The sequence below is a fragment of the Lynx rufus genome, unplaced genomic scaffold, assembly GCF_022079265.1.
Source record: "Lynx rufus isolate CCGP_SWC_20201006 ecotype Redwood Valley unplaced genomic scaffold, mLynRuf1.p SCAF_18, whole genome shotgun sequence".
NCBI classification, from domain to species: Eukaryota; Metazoa; Chordata; class Mammalia; order Carnivora; family Felidae; genus Lynx; species Lynx rufus.
This window is the reverse complement of record NW_025814832.1, coordinates 3899075-3923202: the sequence shown is the minus strand read 5'-3', so window position 1 is coordinate 3923202 and position 24128 is coordinate 3899075. Positions and strand designations below refer to the sequence as shown.

The window sequence follows — 24128 nt, the reverse complement described above, 5'->3', positions numbered from 1 at the left end:
AAGGATACCTTATTATAATATCAGAAGATGCAGAAACTTTGCACAATCCCCATTCTTTATACTCCAATAATTAAATGTAGCCAGTCTCGGAAAACACATGGTTTTATATGCCATTCATCAAAAGAAAACTGCATCCAATTTTTAGAACTATTAACTTACAGGCAACGTTTTATAACTGCTGCTATTTCATGCCGGGAGGTAAAAAGTGTGCTCTATATAATGCTGTTGTGGTCTAGAGGGGAGTTGCTCCAAAAATATTTAGTCTCACTGGTGTATGGTTTTGTATTAATTACCTCTGTCTGCAGCACAGCTGAAGAATAGTACTAACATGAAAATGCTTTATTCACGTGACAAGCAAATGATATGGAAAAAATCGTAGCCAATAATTTCATACGCATCAACTGAATCCCAGGGAAAATCCAAGTAAAGAGCCCAGTTTTAAATCAATCATTTATCTTCTTTTTCTCTGCAGTACATCTCCTCATACATTGCAGACTTTAAAAGTGAAATGTTTGAGAAACTCCTTAAGCACCTCTGTCATTGTGCAGATGAATTCCGGGAGATCATAAAAACGGATATGCGGAGGCAGATGTTTGCTGAACTCTTCCTGTGTTGTGACCGTGGGAAGGTAGGATAAGACCTTAAAGCAATACTTCTCAAACTATTTTTTTGTGAAGGACTGGATTTTAGGTTGTTGTGGATGGTGATGTTTTTAATTGCTAAACCATTGTGGACTAACACTCAATGAAAACGGATTGCTGGGGGGGAAAAATGCACGTACAAAAGACAATCCACATTTTTTATTATTAGATTCAAATATGATTTATCTGTTACTTTCTCAAATTGCTATACAATTTTTTAGATACTATCCTCAATTTCTATACCTTTCTTGTCACAGACTGGTACCAGCCTATAGACCATGTCTTCAATGGCACTGCCATTTTACAATGTACAACTTGTCTCTTTCCATTCTTAAGAATGTATTTTTTTAAGATTGTTTTTGCTTACTCTCTTTGCTGCTGGCTTCCTATAGAAAATAAATTGTTGGGAATAGGAAGCTTACCACATTGTATTATGCTGCTTCTTAAAATAAGAAAAGTTTATATCAAAAAGTATTTCAGGAGACCGGCAGAAGATGGCGGCATAGGAGGACGCTGGGCTCACCGCGCGTCATGCTGATCACTTAGATTCCACCTACACCTGCCTAAATAACCCAGAAAACCGCCAGAAGACTAGCAGAATGGAGTCTCCAGAGCCAAGCGCAGACAAGAGGCCCACGGAAGAGGGTAGGAAAGGCGGAGAGGCGGTGCGTGCTCCACAGACTGGCAGGAGAGAGCCGGGGTGGAGGGGCGGCCCGCTGGCCAGGCAGAGCCCCGGAGTCTGGCTTGCAAAAGCGGAGGGGCTGGACGGAGTGTGTTCTGACAGCAAGCGGGACTTGACATCTGGAAGGTTATAAGCTAACAGCTCTGCTCGGAAAGCGGGAAGGCTGGAGGACAAAGGGAGGGAGAGTTGCTGAGCCCCTGGATGACAGAGCTCAGTTTGGCGGGGAACAAAGGCGCTAGCCAGCACCATCGCCCTCGCCCATCCCCCAGCCAAAATCCCAAAGGGAACCAGTTCCTGCCAGGGAACTTGCTTGCTCCGGGCAAACACCCAACACTGTGCTTCTGCGGAGCCACCCCTCCGGCAGTGGGTCTGACTCCCGCTGCCACAGGGCCCCTCCTGAAGTGGATCACCGAAGGAGAAGCAGCTAAGCCTGTCCCTCCTGCCCCCGTGCACCTTGCCTACCCACCCCAGCTAATACGCCAGATCCCCAGCACCACAAGCCTGGCAGTGTGCAAGTAGCCCAGACGGGCCACCCCACCCCACAGTGAATCCCGCCCCTAGGAGAGGGGAAGAGATGGCACACACCAGTCTGTGGCCCCAGCGGTGGGCTGGGGGCAGACATCAGGTCCGACTGTGGCCCCGCCCACGAACTCCAGTTATACACCACAGCACAGGGGAAGTGCCCAGCAGGTCCGCACCACTCCAGGGACTATCCAAAATGACCAAACGGAAGAATTCCCCTCAAAAGAATCTCCAGGAAATAACAACAGCTAATGAACTGATCAAAAAGGATTTAAATAATATAACAGAAAGTGAATTTAGAATAATAGTCATAAAATCAATCGCTGGGCTTGAAAACAATATAGAGGACAGCAGAGAATCTCGTGCTACAGAGATCAAAGGACTACAGAACAGTCAGGAGGAGCTGAAAAACGCTTTAAACGAGATGCAAAATAAAATGGAAACGACCACGGCTCGGATTGAAGAGGCAGAGGAGAGAATAGGTGAACTAGAAGATAAAATTATGGAAAAAGAGGAAGCTGAGAAAAAGAGAGATAAAAAAATCCAGGAGTATGAGGGGAAAATTAGAGAACTAAGTGATACACTAAAAAGAAATAATATATGCATAATTGGTGTCCCAGAGGAGGAAGAGAGAAGGAAAGGTGCTGAAGGTGTACTTGAAGAAATAATAGCTGAGAACTTCCCTGAACTGGGGAAGGAAAAAGGCATTGAAATCCAAGAGGCACAGAGAACTCCCTTCAGACGTAACTTGAATCGATCTTCTGCACGACATATCATAGTGAAACTGGCAAAATACAAGGATAAAGAGAAAATTCTGAAAGCAGCAAGGGATAAACGTGCCCTAACATATAAAGGGAGACCTATAAGATTCGTGACTGATCTCTCTTTTGAAACTTGGCAGGCCAGAAAGGATTGGCACGAGATCTTCAATGTGTTGAACAGAAAAAAATATGCAGCCGAGAATCCTTTATCCAGAAAGTCTGTCATTTAGAATAGAAGGAGAGATAAAGGTCTTCCCAAACAAACAAAAACTGAAGGAATTTGTCACCACTAAACCAGCCCTACAAGAGACCCTAAGGGGGATCCTGTGAGACAAAGTACCAGAGACATCACTACAAGCATAAAACATACAGACATCACAATGACTCTAAACCCATATCTTTCTATAATAACACTGAATGTAAATGGATTAAATGCGCCAACCAAAAGACATAGGGTGTTAGAATGAATAAAAAAACAAGACCCATCTATTTGCTGTCTACAAGAGACTCATTTTAGACCTGAGGACACCTTTAGATTGAGAGTGAGGGGATGGAGAACTATTTACCATGCTACTGGAAGCCAAAAAAAAGCTGGAGTAGCCATATTTATATCAGACAAACTAGACTTTAAATGAAAGGCTGTAACAAGAGATGAAGAAGGGCATTATATAATAATTACAGGGTCTATCCACCAGGAAGAGCTAACAATTATAAATGTCTATGCGCCGAATACCGGAGCCCCCAAATATATAAAACAATTACCCATAAACATAAGCAGCTTTATTGATAAGAATGTGGTAATTGCTGGGGACTTTAACACTCCACTTACAGAAATGGATAGATCATCTAGACACACGGTCAATAAAGAAACAAGGGCCCTGAATGATACATTGGATCAGATGGACTTGACAGATATATTTAGAACTGCATCCCAAAGCAACAGAATATACTTTCTTCTAGAGTGCACATGGAACATTCTCCAAGATAGATCATATACTGGGTCACAAAACAGCCCTTCATAAGTATACAAGAATTGAAATTATACCATGCATACTTTCAGACCACAATGCTATGAAGCTTGAAATCAACCACAGGAAAAAGTCTGGAAAACCTCCAAAAGCATGGAGGTTAAAGAACACCCTACTAACGAATGAGTGGGTCAACCAGGCAATTAGAGAAGAAATTAAAAAATATATGGAAACAAACGAAAATGAAAATACAACAATCCAAACGCTTTGGGATGCAGCGAAGGCAGTCCTGAGAGGAAAATACATCGCAATCCAGGCCTATCTCAAGAAACAAGAAAAATCCCAAATACAAAATCTAACAGCACACCTAAAGGAAATAGAAGCAGAACAGCAAAGGCAGCCTAAACCCAGCAGAAGAAGAGAAATAATAAAGATCAGAGCAGAAATAAACAATATAGAATCTAAAAAAACTGTAGAGCAGGTCAACGAAACCAAGAGTTGGTTTTTTGAAAAATAAACAAAATTGACAAACCTCTAGCCAGGCTTCTCAAAAAGAAAAGGGAGATGACCCAAATGGATAAAATCATGAATGAAAATGGAATTATTACAACCAATCCCTCAGAGATACAAACAATTATCAGGGAATACTATGAAAAATTATATGCCAACAAATTGGACAACCTGGAAGAAATGGACAAATTCCTAAACACCCACACTCTTCCAAAATTCAATCAGGAGGAAATAGAAAGCTTGAACAGACCCATAACCAGCGAAGAAATTGAATCGGTTATCAAAAATCTCCCAACAAATAAGAGTCCAGGACCAGATGGCTTCCCAGGGGAGTTCTACCAGACGTTTAAAGCAGAGATAATACTTATCCTTCTCAAGCTATTCCAAGAAATAGAAAGGGAAGGAAAACTTCCAGACTCATTCTATGAAGCCAGTATTACTTTGATTCCTAAACCAGATAGAGACCCAGTAAAAAAAGAGAACTACAGGCCAATATCCCTGATGAATATGGATGCAAAAATTCTCAATAAGATACTAGCAAATCGAATTCAACAGCATATAAAAAGAATTATTCACCATGATCAAGTGGGATTCATTCCTGGGATGCAGGGCTGGTTCAACATTCGCAAATTAATCAACGTGATACATCACATTAATAAAAGAAAAGATAAGAACCATATGATCCTGTCAATCGATGCAGAAAAGGCCTTTGACAAAATCCAGCACCCTTTCTTAATAAAAACCCTTGAGAAAGTCGGGATAGAAAGAACATACTTAAAGATCATAAAAGCCATTTATGAAAAGCCCACAGCTAACATCATCCTCAACGGGGAAAAACTGAGAGCTTTTTCCCTGAGATCAGGAACACGACAGGGATGCCCACTCTCACCGCTGTTGTTTAACATAGTGTTGGAAGTTCTAGCATCAGCAATCAGACAACAAAAGGAAATCAAAGGCATCAAAATTGGCAAAGATGAAGTCAAGCTTTCGCTTTTTGCAGATGACATATTATACATGGAAAATCCGATAGACTCCACCAAAAGTCTGCTAGAACTGATACATGAATTCAGCAAAGTTGCAGGATACAAAATCAATGTACAGAAATCAGTTGCATTCTTATACACTAACAATGAAGCAACAGAAAGACAAATAAAGAAATTGATCCCATTCACAATTGCACCAAGAAGCATAAAATACCTAGGAATAAATCTAACCAAAGATGTAAAAGATCTGTATACTGAAAACTATAGAAAGCTTATGAAGGTAATTGAAGAAGATATAAAGAAATGGAAAGACATTCCCTGCTCATGGATTGGAAGAATAAATATTGTCAAAATGTCAATACTACCCAAAGCTATCTACACATTCAATGCAATCCCAATCAAAATTGCACCAGCATTCTTCTCGAAACTAGAACAAGCAATTCTAAAATTCATATGGAACCACAAAAGGCCCCGAATAGCCAAAGTAATTTTGAAGAAGAAGACCAAAGCAGGAGGCATCACAATCCCAGACTTTAGCCTCTACTACAAAGCTGTAATCATTAAGACAGCATGGTATTGGCACAAAAACAGACACATAGACCAATGGAATAGAATAGAAACCCCAGAACTAGACCCACAAACGTATGGCCAACTCATCTTTGACAAAGCAGGAAAGAACATCCAATGGAAAAAAGACAGTCTCTTTAACAAATGGTGCTGGGAGAACTGGACAGCAACATGCAGAAGGCTGAAACTAGACCACTTTCTCACACCATTCACAAAAAATAAACTCAAAATGGATAAAGGACCTGAATGTGAGACAGGAAACCATCAAAACCCTAGAGGAGAAAGCAGGAAAAGACCTCTCTGACCTCAGCCGTAGCAATCTCTTACTCGACACATCCCCAAAGGCAAGGGAATTAAAAGCAAAAATGAATTACTGGGACCTTATGAAGATAAAAAGCTTCTGCACAGCAAAGGAAACAACCAACAAAACTAAAAGGCAACCAACGGAATGGGAAAAGATATTTGCAAATGACATATCGGACAAAGGGCTAGTATCCAAAATCTATAAAGATCTCACCAAACTCCACACCCAAAAAACAAATAACCCAGTGAAGAAATGGGCAGAAAACATGAAAAGACACTTCTCTAAAGAAGACATCCGGATGGCCAACAGGCACATGAAAAGATGTTCAACGTCGCTCCTCATCAGGGAAATACAAATCAAAACCACACTCAGATATCACCTCATGCCAGTCAGAGTGGCCAAAATGAACAAATCAGGAGACTATGGATGCTGGAGAGGATGTGGAGAAACGGGAACCCTCTTGCACTGTTGGTGGGAATGCAAATTGGTGCAGCCGCTCTAGAAAGCAGTGTGGAGGTTCCTCAGAAAATTAAAAATAGACCTACCCTATGACCCAGCAATAGCACTGCTAGGAATTTACCCAAGGGATACAGGAGTACTGATGCATAGGGGCACTTATACCCCAATGTTTATAGCAGCACTCTCAACAATAGCCAAATGATGGAAAGAGCCTAAATGTCCATCAACTGATGAATGGATAAAGAAATTGTGGTTTAGGGGCGCCTGGGTGGCGCAGTTGGTTAAGCGTCCGACTTCAGCCAGGTCACAATCTCGCGGTCCGTGAGTTCGAGCCCCGCGTCAGGCTCTGGGCTGATGGCTCGGAGCCTGGAGCCTGTTTCCAATTCTGTGTTTCCTTCTCTCTCTGCCCCTCCCCCGTTCATGCTCTGTCTCTCTCTGTCCCAAAAATAAATAAACGTTGAAAAAAAAATTAAAAAAAAAAGAAATTGTGGTTTATATACAAAATGGAGTACTACATGGCAATGAGAAAGAACGAAATATGGCTCTTTGTAGCAACGTGGATGGACCTGGAGAGTGTGATGCTAAGTGAAATAAGCCATACAGAGAAAGACAGATACCATATGTTTTCACTCTTAGGTGGATCCTGAGAAACTTAACAGAAACCCATGGGGGAGGGGAAGGAAAAAAAAAGAGGTTAGAGTGGGAGAGAACCAAAGCATAAGAGACTGTTAAAAACTGAGAACAAACTGAGGGTTGATGGGGGGTGGGAGGGAGGGGAGGGTGGGTGATGGGTATTGAGGAGGGCACCTTTTGGGATGAGCACTGGGTGTTGTATGGAAACCAATTTGACAATAAATTTCATATATTGAAAAAAAATAAAAATAAATAAAAATTAAAAAAAAGTATTTCTAAGAATGGCGTTTGGAAGAATACTAGTATGCTAGGATACCAAATGGATTTGCAAAAATTAGGTACAAACTTTATTGAAAGACATTTGTTTATGAACTTTATATTTGTTTGTAACCCCATGTTCCAGAAAAGATTTAAGGAAGCTTATGCAAATAGATAAAATGCAACAAAGGAACATAATTGAAAAGTTGGATGAAAGAAGAAATAAATGAGAAGATACTAAATGAAGCTGGAAACAAAGCCTAAATTGCATACTGTAATGACCTAAATATTTGTTCTGGGTCATCTACAAATTTGAATCTAAGCTTCTGGCAGTGAATGTGAAAAGGGAAACATAACCAAATACTCTATTGATGATGTTTGTAAGATAAATACAAACTGGTGTTAAGAAGAAGTCACAAACATTGAACAACCCTTGCAGCCCAGGGATAAATCCCACTTGAGTGGTGAATTATTCTTTTAAGGTACTTTAGGATTCAATTACTAGTATGTAATTGAGAATTTTTGCATCCATGTTCATTAGGGATATTTAGTTCTCTTTTTTTAGTGGAGTCTTTATCTAGATAGTTTTGGTATCAGGGTAATGCTGGCCTCATAGAATTAATTTGAAGTTTTCCTTCCATTTCTATTTTTTGGAAGAGTTTGAGAAAAATAAGTATTAACTCTTCTTTAAATGTTTGGTAGAATTCCCCTGGGAAGGCTATCTGGCCCTGGACTTTTGTTTGTTGGGAGATTTTTGATCACTGATTTAATTTCTGGTTTTTTTTTTTAATTTTTTTAAAGTTTTTATTTATGTATTTGAGAGAGAGAGAGAGAGAGAGAGAGAATGCGAAGGGGAGGAGCAGAGAGAAAGGGGGACAGAAGATCCAAAGGGTGTTCTGTGCTAACAGCAGAGAGTCCAATGTGGGGCTTGAACCATGAACTGTGAGATCACGACCTGAGCCAAAGTCAGATGCTTAACTGACTGAGACACCCAGTACCTCTCAATTTCTTTACTTGTTATTGGTCTGCTCAAGTTTTCAACTTCTTCATGTTTCAGTTTTGGTAGTTTATATGTTTGTAGGAATTTATTCATTTTTGTCCAAATTGTTGGCATATGTAGTTTTTCATAATATTATCTTATAATTACTTATATTTCTGTGGTTTTGGTTATTAGTTCTCTCTCATTTGTGATTTTATTTATTTGGGTCCTTTCTCTTTTTTGATAAGTCTGGCTAGGGGTTTATCAATTTTATTAATTTTTTCAAAGAGCCAGCTCCTGGTTTCATTGATCTATTTTTTGTTTTTGTTTTTGTTTTGTTTTTGTTTTGAGAGAGAGAGAGAATGCAAGTGGAAGAAAGGAGCAGAGGAAGAGAGAGAGAGAGAGTGTGTCTTTTTTTTTTTTAACACTTATTCATTTGTGAGAGACAGAATGTGAGTGGTAGAGGGGCAGAGAGAGAGGGAGACACAGAATCTGAAGCAGGCTCCAGGCTCTGAGCTGTCAGCACAGGGCTTGAACTCAAGAACTGTGAGATCATGACCTGAGCCGAAGTCGGATGCTCAACCTACTGAGCCACCCTGGTGCCCTGAGAGAGAGAATCTTAAGCAGGCTTCATGCTCAGCATGAGCCTGATGCAGGGATCAATCCCATGACCCTGAGATCATGACCTGAGCCAAAATCAAGAGTCAGACACTCAATGGACTTAGCCACCCAGGCACCCCTCATTGATCTGTTCCATTTTTTTTTTTTTTTGGTTTCTATATCATCTATTTCTGCTCTAATCTTTATTATTTCCCTTCTTCTGCTGGCTTCAGACTTCATCTGCCATTCTTTTTCTAGCTTCTTTAGGTGTAAGGTTAGTTTGTTTATTTGAGATTTTTCTTGCTTCTTGAGGTAGGCCTAAGGCAGCCACTCTGGAAAAGACTATGCAGGTTCCTCAAAAAGTCAAAAATAGAACTACCCTATGATCCAGCAATTACACTAGGTATTTACCCAAACAAAAATACTAATTCAAAGGGATGCATGCACCCCGATGTTTATAGCAGTGTTATCAACAATAGCCAAATTATGGAAAGAACCCAAATGTACATCACACAAAATACACTTTTAAATAAAGACTGTAACAAGAGACAAAGAAGGACCCTATATAATAATAAAGGGACAATCCAACAAGAAGATATAACAACTGAAAATATGTACCCAACATAGAAGCACCCAAATACATAAAGCAGTTAATAACAAACATAAGGAAACTAACTGATAATAATACCATAATAGTAGGGACTTTAAAACCCACTCACATCTATGGACAGATCGTCTAAACAGAAAATCAACAAGGATATAATGGCTTCAAATGACATACTAGAACAGATGGGTTTTACAGATATATTCAGAATATTCTATCCTAAAAGAGCAGAATACACATTCTTTTCAAGGGCACATGGAACATTCTCCAGAGTAGATTATGTATTAGCTCACAAAACCAGCCTCGACATTTCAAGAATATCAAAGTCATACCATGCATCTTTTCTGACCACAATGCTATGTAACTAAAAGTGAACCACTAGAAAAAATTTGGAAAGTCCACAAATACATGGAAGTTAAATAACACATTACTGAACAATTAATGGGCCAACGAGGAATTAAAAGAAGAAATTAAAAAGTGTATGGAAAACAAATGAAAATGAGAACACAATAGTCCAAAAACTTTGGGATACAGTAGAAGTGGTTCTAAGAGGAAAGTTTATAGCAATTCAGGCCTTTCTCAAGAAGCAAGAAAAATCTCAAATAAACAACCTAACCTTACACCTAAAAGGGCTAGAAAAAGTAGACTAAACAAAACCTAAAGCTAGCAGAAGGAAGGAAATAATAAAGATTAGAGAAGAAATAAATGATATAGAAACTAAAAAACAAAACACAACATGGTGAAGCCGATCAATAACACCAGAAGCTGGTTCTTTGAAAAAAAATCAATAAAATTGATAAATTTTCAATTTTACTTTGAGACATTCACCAAAATGATCAAATGATATACCATGAAAGTGGTCTCAATAAACTTAAAAGAATTGAAATCATATTGTATATGTTCTTTGGCTACAGCAGAATCAATTAGAAACCAATAACAGAAAGATACTTGGAAAATGCCCAAATATTTAGAAATTAAAAACACACTTCCAACTACCAATGGACAAAAAAATATCATCAGAGAAATTAGGAAATAGTTTAAAATATTAAACTAATTAAATAATGATAATTAAAACTAATAATTTAATGATAATTAAACTAATTAAATAGTGATAATTAAAACACAATGCATTATAATTGGAGCAATACAGTGGTGCTTAGAAATTTATAGCTTAGAATGCTTTTATAAAGAAAATAAAAGACCATATTTCATTTTTTCTCATTGCCACGTAGTATTCCATTGTGTATATAAACCACAATTTCTTTATCCATTCATCAGTTGATGGACATTTAGGCTCTTTCCATAATTTGGCTATTGTTGACAGTGCTGCTATGAACATTGGGGTACAAGTGCCCCTATGCATCAATACTCCTGTATCCCTTGGATAAATTCCTAGCAGTGCTATTGCTGGGTCATAGGGTAGGTCTATTTTTAATTTTCTGAGGAACCTCCACACTGCTTTCTAGAGCGGCTGCACCAATTTGCATTCCCACCAACAGTGCAAGAGGGTTCACTGGGTGTTGTATGGAAACCAATTTGTCAATAAATTTCATATATATAAAAAATAATAATAAATAAATAAATAAATAAATAAATAAATAAATACTAGCTTAAGCTGCCAAAAAAAAAAAAAAAAAAAGAAAAGAGGTCCAAAATCAGTGATCTAGGCTTCCATCTCAAAAAGCTAGAAAAGTAAAGCAAGACCAAATAAATAACAACTAAGTAGAAAGAAGGGCATGATAAAGAAATGGGCAGAAATTAATGACATAGAAAAAAATACAATAGTAAAAATCAAAATAAAAAGCTGGTTCTTTGAAAAGATTAATATAATTGATGAATCTCTAGGTAGACTAATCAAAGAAAAAAAGGGAAGATACAAATTACTGATATCAAGAAAGAAAAAGGGGACATCACTACAGAGCCTGAAAACATTAAAAGGACAATGAGAGAGCATTATGAACAACTTTTTGTCAGTAAATTTGCAAATTAGATTAAATGGACAAGTTTCCTGGAAGACACAAATTACCAAGTCTGACTCAAGAGGAAATAGAAAACCTAGATACTCTTATATGTATAAAGAAATTAATTCATGCCATTAAAACATTTCCACAAACAAAACTCCAGTCCCAGATGGCTTCACTGATTAATTCTATCAAACATTTAAGGAAGAACTAATTCCAAACCCATGCAGTCTTTCAGAGTATAGAAGAGGGAATACATCCTACTGGTTTTATGTGACCAGCATTATTCTTAAATCAAAACCAGACAAAACTCTTCCAAGACAAAAAACTATACACTAATATCTCCCCTGAACAAGATACAAAAATCTTTGAGTTAGTTCAGTAATATATTAAAAAAGTAATATATCAGTATCAAATGGAGCTTAATCTAGGGATGCAAGGTTGATTAATGGTAAAAATTCAATCAAGTCAACTCACCACATTAAGAAATTAAAAAAAGAAAAGCTGTATGATCATCTGACAAAATTCAACATCTATTCATCATTTAAAAAACAAAAACAATAAATCTCTTGGCAAATAGAAATAGAATTTCTTCAACCTGATAAAGAGCATCTATAAAAAAACTTACGGTTATACTTAATGGTAAAAATTTTAATGATTTCCTCCTTATATCAGGTGTCCACTTTCACCACTTTTATTTAACATTGTCCTGGAAGTAATAGCCAGTGAAATAAGGCATGAAAAGAAAAAGAAAACTCCTTCAGGAATTACATAATCTTCTATGTATAAAATCCTAAGAAATCTTTGAAATAAAAATTTTTATCTTTGAAATAAAATCTTTGAAATAAAATCTTTGAAATATCCACCAGAACATATACATGATTTAGTAAGGCTTCAGGACATACAGTCAATACACAAAGATCAATTTATTTCTATATATTAGCAATGAACAATTGGAAGATGAAATTTTAAAATGCCATTTGCCTGGGGTGCCTGATTGGCTCAGTCAGTTAAGCATCTGACTTTGACTCAGGTCATGATCTCACGAGTCATGGGTTCGAGCCCCACATCAGGCCCTGTGCTGACAGCTCAGAGCCTGGAGCCTGCTTTGGATTTTGTGTCTCCCCCTCTCCCTGCCCCTCCCCTGCTCACTCACTCACTCTCTCTCAAAAATAAATACAACATTAAAATTTTTTTTAAATAGATAAAATAAAATGCCATTTGCATTAATATCACACACACGAAATAGAGATATATTGAACAAAATACTTGCAATGCCTATAGACTAAAAACTAAAAAACACTGTTGAGAGAAATTTTAAAAACCTGAAAAACAGAGAGAGCATTTCTCATTTGTCTCAAAGACTATATTCATAAATCAAAAGGCTAAATATTATTCGTTCCCAAACTGACCTATAAATTTAACACAGTTCCAACCGAAATCTCAGTGAACTTATTTGTAGAAATCAACAGGACTAGTTTTACATTTTACATTTTTTTAATGTTTATTTATTGTTGAGAGAGAGAGTGATAGACAGAGTGTGAGTGGAGTGGGGTAGAGAGAGAGGGAGACACAGAATCCAAAGCAGGCTCCAGGCTCTGAGCTGTCTGCACAGAGCCTGACGAGGGGCTCGAACCCACGAACCATGAGATCATGACCTGGGCCAAAGTTGGTGGGCCAAAGTTGGATACTTAACTGACTGAGCCACCCAGGAGCCCCTGACAGGACTGGTTTTAAAATCTATATGGCATTTCAAAGGATGCAGAATAGCCGAAATAATTTTGAAAAAGAACAAAGTTGGAGGAGTCGCACTACCTGATTTAAGGATTTACTATATATCAACAGAAGTCAAGAACACACAGTATTGGTGTAAGGATAGACAAACAGACTAATGGAACCAGGTAGAGTCAGACATAAAACCACATGTGCACAGGCAATTGCTTTTCAACAAAAAGTGGTGCCTAGGATAATCTTTTGAAATAAAGGTTCTGGAAAAACTGGCTACCAACTCTAGGGGGAAATAAAAGTACCTCAAGCTTTACCTCACATGATACAAAAAAAAAAAAAAAAAAAAGCTTGAAATAAACTTTAGACCTAAATGTTTAAGGTAAAAATCAAATTTCCAGAAGAAAACATGAACCTTAAAAGAAAATTTGATAAAAAGCAATTTTAAAATTCCATTTTTGGAAAGACACTATGAAGAAAATGAAAAGGAAGCTATAGACTGGGAGAAAATATTTGCAATACACTTAATGACAAAAAATTTGAATCCAGAACCCATAAAGAACTCCTATAACTTAATGAAATAATTCAGCTAAAAATGCCATGGACATGTCAGAAGAGAAAATATATGTATGCTCAATACATGGAAATATTTCAGTGTCAGTCATCAGAGAAATGCAAATTAAAACCATGAGCTAAAAATTACACCCACTTAGAATAGCTAGAGTTAAAAAGACTGCCAGTGCCAGTACAGCATCTATTCATGATTAAAAACCTTCAACATGGAAGGTTTAGAGGAAACATACTTAATAAAGGCCATATATGAAAAACCCACAACTAATATCATACCCAATGGTGAAAAACTAAGAATTTTCTTCTAAGACTTAGAGCATAACAAGGATGTCCACTCTCACCACTTTTATTCCACATAGTATTGAAAGTCATAGCCATAGCAATCAGACAACAAAAAGAAATGAAAAGAATCCAAATTGGTAAGGAAGAAGTAAAACTTTCACTATTTGCAGATGACATGATACTCTCTATAGAAAACCCTAAAGACTCCACCAAAAAATGACTAGAACTGATAAATGAATTCAGTGAGGGCAGCATACAAAATCAATATGCAGAAACCCATTGCATTTCTGTACACTAATAATGAAGTAGCAGAAGAAGAAATCAAGAAAACAGTCCCATTTACAATTGCACCAAAAATAATAAAATACCTAGGAACAAACTTAACCAAGTCGGTAAATAACCTATACTCTGAAAACTGTAAAACACTGATGAAGGAAAATGAAGACGACAGAAACAAATGGAAAGATATCCCATGCTTATGGGCTGGAAGAACCAATATTGTTAAAATGTGCATACTACCCAAAGCAATCTACAGATTTAATGTAATCACTATCAAAAACCAACATAATTTTTCACAGAACTAGCACAAATAATCTTAAAATTTGCATGGGACCACAGAGACCTTAAAGCCAAAGCAATCTTGACGTTTATTTATTTTTGGGGGGTGGGACAGAGAGAGACAAAGCATGAACAGGGGAGGGGCAGAGAGAGAGGGAGACACAGAATCAGAAACAGGCTCCAGGCTCTGAGCCATCAGCCCAGAGCCTGATGCGGGGCTCGAACTCACAGACCGCGAGATCGTGACCTGGCTGAAGTCGGACGCTTAACCGACTGCGCCACCCAGGCGCCCCAGCCAAAACAATCTTGAAAAAGAATAAAACTGGAGGTATCACAGTCCCAAATGACAAGATATTAATACAAAGCTATACTAATCAAAACAGTATGGTACTGGCACAAATATAGACACAGAGATGAATGGAATAGAATACAGACTCAAGAAATAGCCCCTTGTTGATATGGTAAATTAATTTTCAACAAAGGAGGCAAGAATATGTATTGGAGAAAAGATAGTCTCTTCAACAAATGGTATTGGGAAAACTGGACAGCTATAAGCAGAAGAATGACACTGGATCATTTTCTTACACCATGCACAAAAATAAACTCAGAATGGACTAAACACCTAAATGTGAGACCTGAAACCAGAAAAATCCTGTAAGAGAGCACAGGCAGTTATTTCTCTGACATCAGCCATAGCAACATTTTTCTAGATATGTCTTCTGAAGCAAGGGAAACAAAACCAAAAATAAACTATTGGGACTGCATCAAAATAAAATCTTCTGCACAACAAAGGAAACAATTCACAAAACTAAAAGACAACCTACTTGAATGGGAGAAGATATTTGCAAATGACATATCCAATAAAGGGTTAGTATCCAAAATGTATTAAGAACTTATAAAACTTAACACCCCCAAGACCAAATAATCTAATTAAAAAATGGGCAGGAGACATGAACAGACATTTCTCCAAAGAAGACATTGAGATGACCAAAATACAAATGAAAAATGCTCAACATCATTCATCATCAGGGAATTGCAAATCAAAACTAAGATGAGATATCACCTCACACTTGTCAGAATGGTTAAAATCAAAAACAAGAAACAAGTGTTAGCAAGGATGTGGAGAAAAAGGAGTGCTCAGACACTGCTGGTGGGAATGCAAACTGGTGGAAAACAGTATGGAGGTTCCTCCAAAAATTAAAAATAGAATTACCATATGATCAAGTAATTCCACTACTGGGTATTTACACAAACAACACAAAAACACTAATTCAAAATGATATATGTGCCCCTATGTTTACTGTAGCATTATTTATAATAGCCAAATTATGGAAGCAGCCCAAGTATCCATTGATAGATGAATGGATAAAGAAGAGGTGGTATATGTATACAATGGAATATTTCTCAGCCAAAAAAGGAATGAAATCTTACCATTTGCAACAACATGGATCAATCAGGAGGGTATAATGATAAGTGAAGTAAGTCAGTCAGAGAAAGACAAATATCATATGGTCTCACTCATCTGTGGAATTTAAGAAACAAAACAAGTGAACAAAGAAAAAAAAAAGACAAACCAGAAAATAGACTCTTGGCTATAGAGAACAAAGTGATGGTTACCAGAGGAGAGGTGGATGGGGAGATGGGTGATATAGGTGGAAGAAATTAAGAGTCACTTATGATGAGTACTGAGTAACATATAGAATTGTTCCATCACTCCATTGCATACCCAAAATTAATATAACACTGTAAACTATACTGGAATTAAAAAAAAAAAAACAAGACTGACAATGCCAAATATTGGCAAAGATATGAACCAACTAGAATTCTCATATATTGCTGATAGGAATGGAACAAACACTTTGGAAAACATTTTGGCAGTCTCTTAAAAAGTTAAACATATAAGGACACCTGGGTGGCTCAGTTTGTTACAGCTGGACTTTGACTCAGGTCATGATCTCACAGTTTGTGGGTTTGAGCCCATGTCCAGCTCTGTGCAGACAGTGAAGAGCCTGCTTGGGATTCTCTCTCTCTCTCTCTCTCTCTCTGCCCCTCTGCAAGTCTCTCTCTCTCTCTCAAAATAAATAACTTTAAAAAATTTTAATAGAGAAAAAGTAAACATATATTTACCATATGAGCCAGCAACCAGCAGTTCCACTCCTAGCTATTTATCAAGAAGAAATGAAATAAAATTAGAAAAAATGAAAAATATGAATATTCAAAGACTTGTTTGCCAATGCTCTTAGCAGTGTAATTCACACCTCCAAACTGGAAACAACCCAAGTGTCCATCAACTTGTGGATAAACACATTGTATTATATCCTTACAATGGAATACTACTTTGCGATAAAAGGAGATGAAGTACTGATACACACAATAACATTGATGAATTTCAAAAATATTATACTAAGTGAAAGAAAGAAGACATAAAAGAATGCATACTACATGATTTCGTTTATATGAAAATCTAGAAAAAGGAAAACTAATCTATAGCAGTAGAAAGCAGAATGATAGTTTTCTGGGGCCATGAGTACAAAGGGGCACAAGGGAACTTTTTGATTTAATGAAAAAATCTTATATCTTCATTTTGGTGGTAGTCATGTGGGTGTATACATTGTCACAAGTCATTGAACTCTATGCTTAAAATTGGCTCATTTTATTGGATGTAAATTATACTTCTTTGAGGTTGATAAAAAAACAAGAATGCTCATAGTATTATTTATAATAGTAAAAAACTAAAAGTAGTACAAATGTTTATCAATAATGGTACGATTAAATAAATCTTTATATATTAATTAATATATATTAATAAATCTATATATATTAAAGATTTTAATAATAAATCTTTATATATATTAGTGGATTATTATGTAGCAATGAAAAAAATTACAGAAAAATTAACCATGAATAAAATTTATGGATATAATATTGAACAAAAGATACAAAAGGGTATATACTATATAATTTCATTTATATGAAATACAAAAATAAGCAAACTAATCTATAGTGAAAACATCATAATAATAATTACCTTTGGAGGAATTATTGACTAAGAGATGCCATGAAGGAGCCTTCGGGCAATTATGAAAATGTTCTATATCTTTATCTGAGTGGTACTTATATAGAGTATACAGTATAGTATAGTATAGGTAAACATTCACTGAAATAAACATTTGGTATTTGCACACCTTGTTACGTATTTATTATTCCTCAATGAAAAAATATTTTTATTTTTTTTAAAATTTTTTTCAACGTTTTTTTATTTATTTTTGGGACAGAGAGAGACAGAGCATGAACGGGGGAGGGGCAGAGAGAGAGGGAGACACAGAATCGGAAACAGGCTCCAGGCTCCGAGCCGTCAGCCCAGAGCCCGACGCGGGGCTCGAACTCACGGACCGCGAGATCGTGACCTGGCTGATGTCGGACGCTTAACCGACTGCGCCACCCAGGCGCCCCGAAAAAATATTTTTAAATTGTCACTGTGGTTGCTTGGGATGAAGTGTCTTTTGAAGGAAGGGCTTTAAGAGACCAAGTGGCTGTTGCATTTAACCATAATTACAGTAAGTGTTGACTACAAGTCAGTGGATGGGCTTCATTTCATTACATTGGAGATATTGTAGAAAGTAAAAGACAAGCTCAGGGCTTTAAATTCTCGCTCAAGTTGCAGTCAGAAAACGATAAAATTTTCATAATGGCTCTGAAGGAATCTCTATTTCTTTTATTTTTAGGGCAGATGTGGATGAAAAATCAGCTCTAAATTTAATGTAACAGGATTAAAATGCAAGTTGAATTCACAGAGTTGTCAAGTCTCTTATAGGAAAGTCAGCATGCTGCTTGGAAAATAGAGGGACCTTGAGACTTGGAATGTTTACGTTTGGATGGAAGCTAAGACTTGAAGTACAAATCTCTTTAAGCCTTCCTTGGCAGCAGAAGCAATCCCTTCTCTCCTGTTTGAGAATATTAGCTTTTCTTTCCTTATAGCCCCTATAATAACTTCACTTAAGGCACTTAGCTTGCAGGGGGATGTCTATTTTCCTTAAGGCCCACCTGTCCAACATTCATTGCCATTAGACCCAAAGTTGGAGTCAGATCTCAGCATGTCCCAACAGGACTAGTCAAATCTGTACTGAGAGGTGATTGTTGGTACTCTAAGGGAATAGTAAGTTTTCACTAATTCATAGCAGCAAAAACCTACAGAATATGTGTGGGGATTGATTATAAAACTTTTAGACTAGGAAGGATAGATATAAGTTTGGATTGGCTCAAACTTGTCAATATTGTTATACTTAGAAAATTTACTTAGCAATAATATTTTGAGTATCTGTGAATGGTTTTAACAGTTTTCTTGGTAGGTAAATTGAAACCTTGACTCAAATATGGCTTATGTTCAATGAGATTGAGATGCCAGAGTCTTCTTGGAATACTATAGAGGAAGAAATCCAAAAGCTTATAAGGTTGTTAAAGTTGATTTCTCTTATGTAGCCTGCCCATTATGCACCTTTACCATATCCCCCCAGAGGGCACAGATGACACTTTCTTGAGAAGTACATTAATGAGGAGAAGACTAGTATCTCCAAAAAAATCTCTTTGGTAGCTGTCCTCTGTAGGCTGAAGTTGATGGCAGTAGATAGTGCCATTGAAATTATGGGATTCCAGAATGATAGAAGACATGGTATTTAACTGCCAGAGACAAGAGCTACTGGTCAAAGTCAGTGCTCATAGATATCATAGATAAATGGCATTTTAACTCAATGCCCAATGTCAAGGTCCATATTATAATGAATTCATTTTGTCTGGGACTTACACTGTGGTTATTTACCTACTTACTGAATGTATAATTGGAATTACCACAATGAACAATAAGAATTAAAGTAGCCATCTGAAAATTTTGACCAGTTTCCTTAGAGTTACATAGATAGGATGTCTATTAAATTATTACTAGAGTTATTCACAGAAAAGCTCTAACTGTGAGGCTAAAAACATGAGTTGAGAGACCTCAAGGGAGAATCTTGGCTTCTCATCCACTTTCCAGACTTAAGCCAATTTATACACCCAGAATTCTTTGATTGAACAGGAGTCTGGCTCTCTTGAGAAAGAATCCTACAAGACTGCCTCAAACATATACTGTAGATCTTACTGCAAGCATTCCTCAAAATACCTGTAGCCATTTACTAGGGTGATATACATTGGAAAAAGGAAAATATCCCAGACTTTCAGAGATTACCAGACACTGACTGCAAGTTAATACTAATTCCTAAGATCTCAAAATCCCCCAGTGGACCACTGGTTAAAATTAGAGCTTATAGGTGTCAAGTGATAAATGCTATTTTGGTCCCCCAATTAATCTTTGGATTTAGCTCTGTTTGTTTCTGGTTCCTGAATGTATAATTAGAATAGACATACTCAGTGACTAGCAGCATCCTCACAAATTAGGGACTAAAAGGATGTCATGGTAGGAAGGACCACATAGAAACTCCTGAACGTTCTCAGTCTGCCAGAATGGTAAAAATAAACAAAAATAACAAAAACAAAGTCATTCCACAGAAATTAGATATAAAAACACATGAATGAAGGTTCAGAAGAAGTAACCCTATCACATTCTTGTCTAATTCTCCTGTTTTGCCTATGCAGAAGATAGATCTTAAAGAATGTTTGTAGACTACTACGACTCCATTTGCAGTTGTTATCCACTGTGTGGAATCTTTATTGAACCAAACTGACACAACCTCCTCATTTACAACTATTGGTTTGTCAAATACTATTCTCTCTAGAGCAGTTTACAAGGACCAACAGAGGTTTGATTTAACCTGTCAGCACTATACTTTTACTGCCTTGCCAGAGCAATAAGCAGCCCTCTTTCTTTCTATTAAAATCTATTATGCAGACATTTCACAGAATGTCAGATCTACTAACCACGATGATTTCCACCATGGTGATTGGATCTGCTGAGCATGATGCTTTAGATGCTTTGGTACAACCCATATGTGTCAGAGGGTGAGAGATAAAAACCATACAAATTCAGGGTTTACTACCATGGCAATATTTTTAGCATATCCTGAAACATGACAGGATATCTCAAATATGAAGCAAATATGTCGCCTGCCACTAAAAAAGAGGAACAATGCTTATTGGACCTTTTTACATTTTAGGAACAACCTTTACTCTTATATTCTGTTGTTACACATTAAATGAGCTGTTAGCTACTAAAGTCCTAGAGAAAGAAAAGGCTTTGTAGGTTTTGTACGCTACAGTGCAAAAACTCTTCTTTACTTTATACCTTAACACCTAGATTATCCTACAGTATTTGAAGTGGGGCAAATTGGAATGTTATGGCAAGTTGCAATAGAAGAATTACAGTGTAGATTACTTGAGTTTTGGAGCAAAATTATACCCTCTACTAATGTTAACTATTCTCCTTTGAGAAACAGCTCCTGTGTGTGATTATACTGTGATAAAACCATAAGCTTATTATTTGTATACTTTTCTGTATGTATGTTGTACTATAAAAAAAGGTTTACTTTTTAAAAGCTATATGGAAATTAAGGTCCAAATATAGCAAAAACAATTATGAAAAGAAGAGCAAGCTGGGGAGGATTTCCCGGGTTTTTCAAAATAAAGCTGTATTTACAGAATATTGGACCTGACATTAGATTTATGAGTATGTGAGAATTTAGCATATGACATAGGTAGCAATAGAAATCAGTAAGAAGAGCCTAATCAATAAATGCTAAGTTGGAACAACTGGGAAAAAGTTAAAATTAGATTTGAGCCTCCATAATGAGGAAAAATAGGTCCTATCTAATCAAAGACCTAGATATGGAAAACAAAATTATAAACATTTTAGAAGCCCATATAAAGTATAGAGCATGCCTTTAAACCTCAGGTAGGTAATATTCTTAAAGAATACCTCTAGTAAGCACAAATCATAAAAGAAATAATCAATATATTTGCCTCAAAATTAAAAACTATGATATGACTAAACTCACCAAAAGTTAAATTAAAAAATAAGAGATAAACTGGGAAAGGGTATTTGCTATATAGATCACAGAATGATCATTGTCAAAAATTTACAAATTAGTAAGAAATAGGCAACTCTTTCTAACTGAAGAAAGGAAAAGGACGTAAAAAAGCCATTCATAAATGAGGGAACGCAAATACATAGTAAACAAATGAAAATATTTAATGTCACTAAGAATCAAGGAAATGCAAATTAAAATAACTAGATACCATTTTTTATCCATCAGATTGAAAAAAAATTGTAACCTTTAACAATATCTAGTATTGGCATGGATATGGAGAAATGACATTCTTATTCAGTAATGGTGAGAAGTAAATTGGTATAGGTGTTTTGTTGAACATTTAGCAATATCTACTAATGGTGAAAATGCACATAGTATACAATCCATTAATTACACTTTTAATTATTCCCCTAAGGAAATGTTTACAGGTGTACTCAAGGAGATGTGTATAAGGAAATTCATTGCAGCATTATTTGAGTATCAAAACACTGGAAATGATTGAAATGCCAATCAGTAAATGGACTTAAAAAAATTACAGTGTTTTCATATTATAGAATAGAAAACAGCAGCTAAAAGGAATAAAGTATATTTCTTTACATACATGAATTGATCTCGATGTTGAGTAAGTAAAAGCAATTTTAAGAAGTACACATGTTTTATGATGTCAACAATATATTTTAAAGTACATAAACAAAATGTTGATAATCATCATTTCTGGGTGTTGGGAACACAAGTGTTAGTTTTATCATTTTCTCTATTTTTCTATAATTAAAATGTTTCTCAAAATAAAAACAATGAGAAAAATAGAACAAGAAGGGAGCAGCTAATTGTTTCAAGTGTCATACTCAGATCAAATTAGATAAGAACTGAGCATTGTACATTGGATTTAACAATTAAGTCAGTAACTATTTGTTAAGCATCTATATATTTAAGTGCAAGGTATTTTGACATGTCACAGGATGGGGAAGTAGAATATAAGCCTGAAGACAAGGTATAACTTTCCTGACTTTGACTCCTCAGCTTTTATTTACGTAATGATGGTAGTAGTGGTGATGATAAAAGCTTCAATAAGCCATATTACATTTACACAAAAATCTCAAATTTTCTGTGACAACTAATTGCAAACTTTCTGCTTAGGTAGGGTTTTTGGGTCGGCAGAGGACATTGGCCTTGCTGGAAACATTCTATGACCAAAGTTCGAAAATGCTCAGAAGTTTGCTGCGAAACCCAAGACAATGTAAGTGCCACTCAAAGGGAGTGTGCTCAAGCTGGAATGATGTAATACGCCGGCATAATAAAAGCCATTCTATTCCCATGGAATCCCTTCACATGACATCTCCCTTAGATCATGATAGCTATATCTAACTATTCATTCCCCACACAATTCACTCATCACAACTAGATGTATTTTTCACTATAGTGCGATACTAAAGTTGTCAAGTTAGAACTCAATTTTTTTTTATTTTACAAAATCAACATCTTTTATTTTATTTTATTTTATTTTTTTAATATATGAAATTTATTGTCAAATTGGTTTCCATACAACACCCAGTGCTCATCCCAAAAGGTGCCCTCCTCAATACCCATCACCCACCCTCCCCTCCCTCCCACCCCCCATCAACCCTCAGTTTGTTCTCAGTTTTTAACAGTCTCTTATGTTTTGGCTCTCTCCCACTCTAACTTCTTTTTTTTTTTTTCCCTTCCCTTCCCCCATGGGTTTCTGTTAAGTTTCTTAGGATCCACATAAGAGTGAAACCATATGGTATCTGTCTTTCTCTGTATGGCTTATTTCACTTAGCATCACACTCTCCAGTTCCATCCACGTTGCTACAAAAGGCCATATTTCATTCTTTCTCATTGCCACGTAGTATTCCATTGTGTATATAAACCACAATTTCTTTATCCATTCATCAGTTGATGGACATTTAGGCTCTTTCCATCATTTGGCTATTGTTGAGAGTGCTGCTATAAACATTGGGGTATAAGTGCCCCTATGCATCAGTACTCCTGTATCCCTTGGGTAAATTCCTAGCAGTGCTATTGCTGGGTCATAGGGTAGGTCTATTTTTAATTTTCTGAGGAACCTCCACACTGCTTTCTAGAGCGGCTGCACCAATTTGCATTCCCACCAACAGTGCAAGAGGGTTCCCGTTTCTCCACATCCTCTCCAGCATCCATAGTCTCCTGATTTGTTCATTTTGGCCACTCTGACTGGCATGAGGTGATATCTGAGTGTGGTTTTGATTGGTATTTCCCTGATAAGGAGCGACGTTGAACATCTTTTCATGTGCCTATTGGCCATCCGGATGTCTTCTTTGGAGAAGTGTCTATTCATGTTTTCTGCCCATTTCTTCACTGGGTTATTTGTTTTTTGGGTGTGGAGTTTGGTGAGCTCTTTATAGATTTTGGATACTAGCCCTTTGTCCGATATGTCATTTGCAAATATCTTTTCCCATTCCGTTGGTTGCCTTTTAGTTTTGTTGGTTGTTTCCTTTGCTGTGCAGAAGCTTTTTATCTTCATAAGGTCCCAGTAATTCACTTTTGC

The 24128-nt window shown here is 36.7% G+C and overlaps 1 protein-coding gene across 1 annotated transcript in view; it reads left to right on the top strand.

The window, feature by feature from the left end:
* EFCAB5 (EF-hand calcium binding domain 5) overlaps positions 1-24128 on the top strand; it is a 208014-nt gene that overhangs the window by 116139 nt on the left and 67747 nt on the right. Inside the window, exons 11-12 of the mRNA XM_047080691.1 lie at positions 473-628; positions 22721-22820. Of these exons, the coding sequence (XP_046936647.1) occupies positions 473-628; positions 22721-22820 (256 nt within the window). The remainder of the gene's footprint in view (positions 1-472; positions 629-22720; positions 22821-24128) is intronic.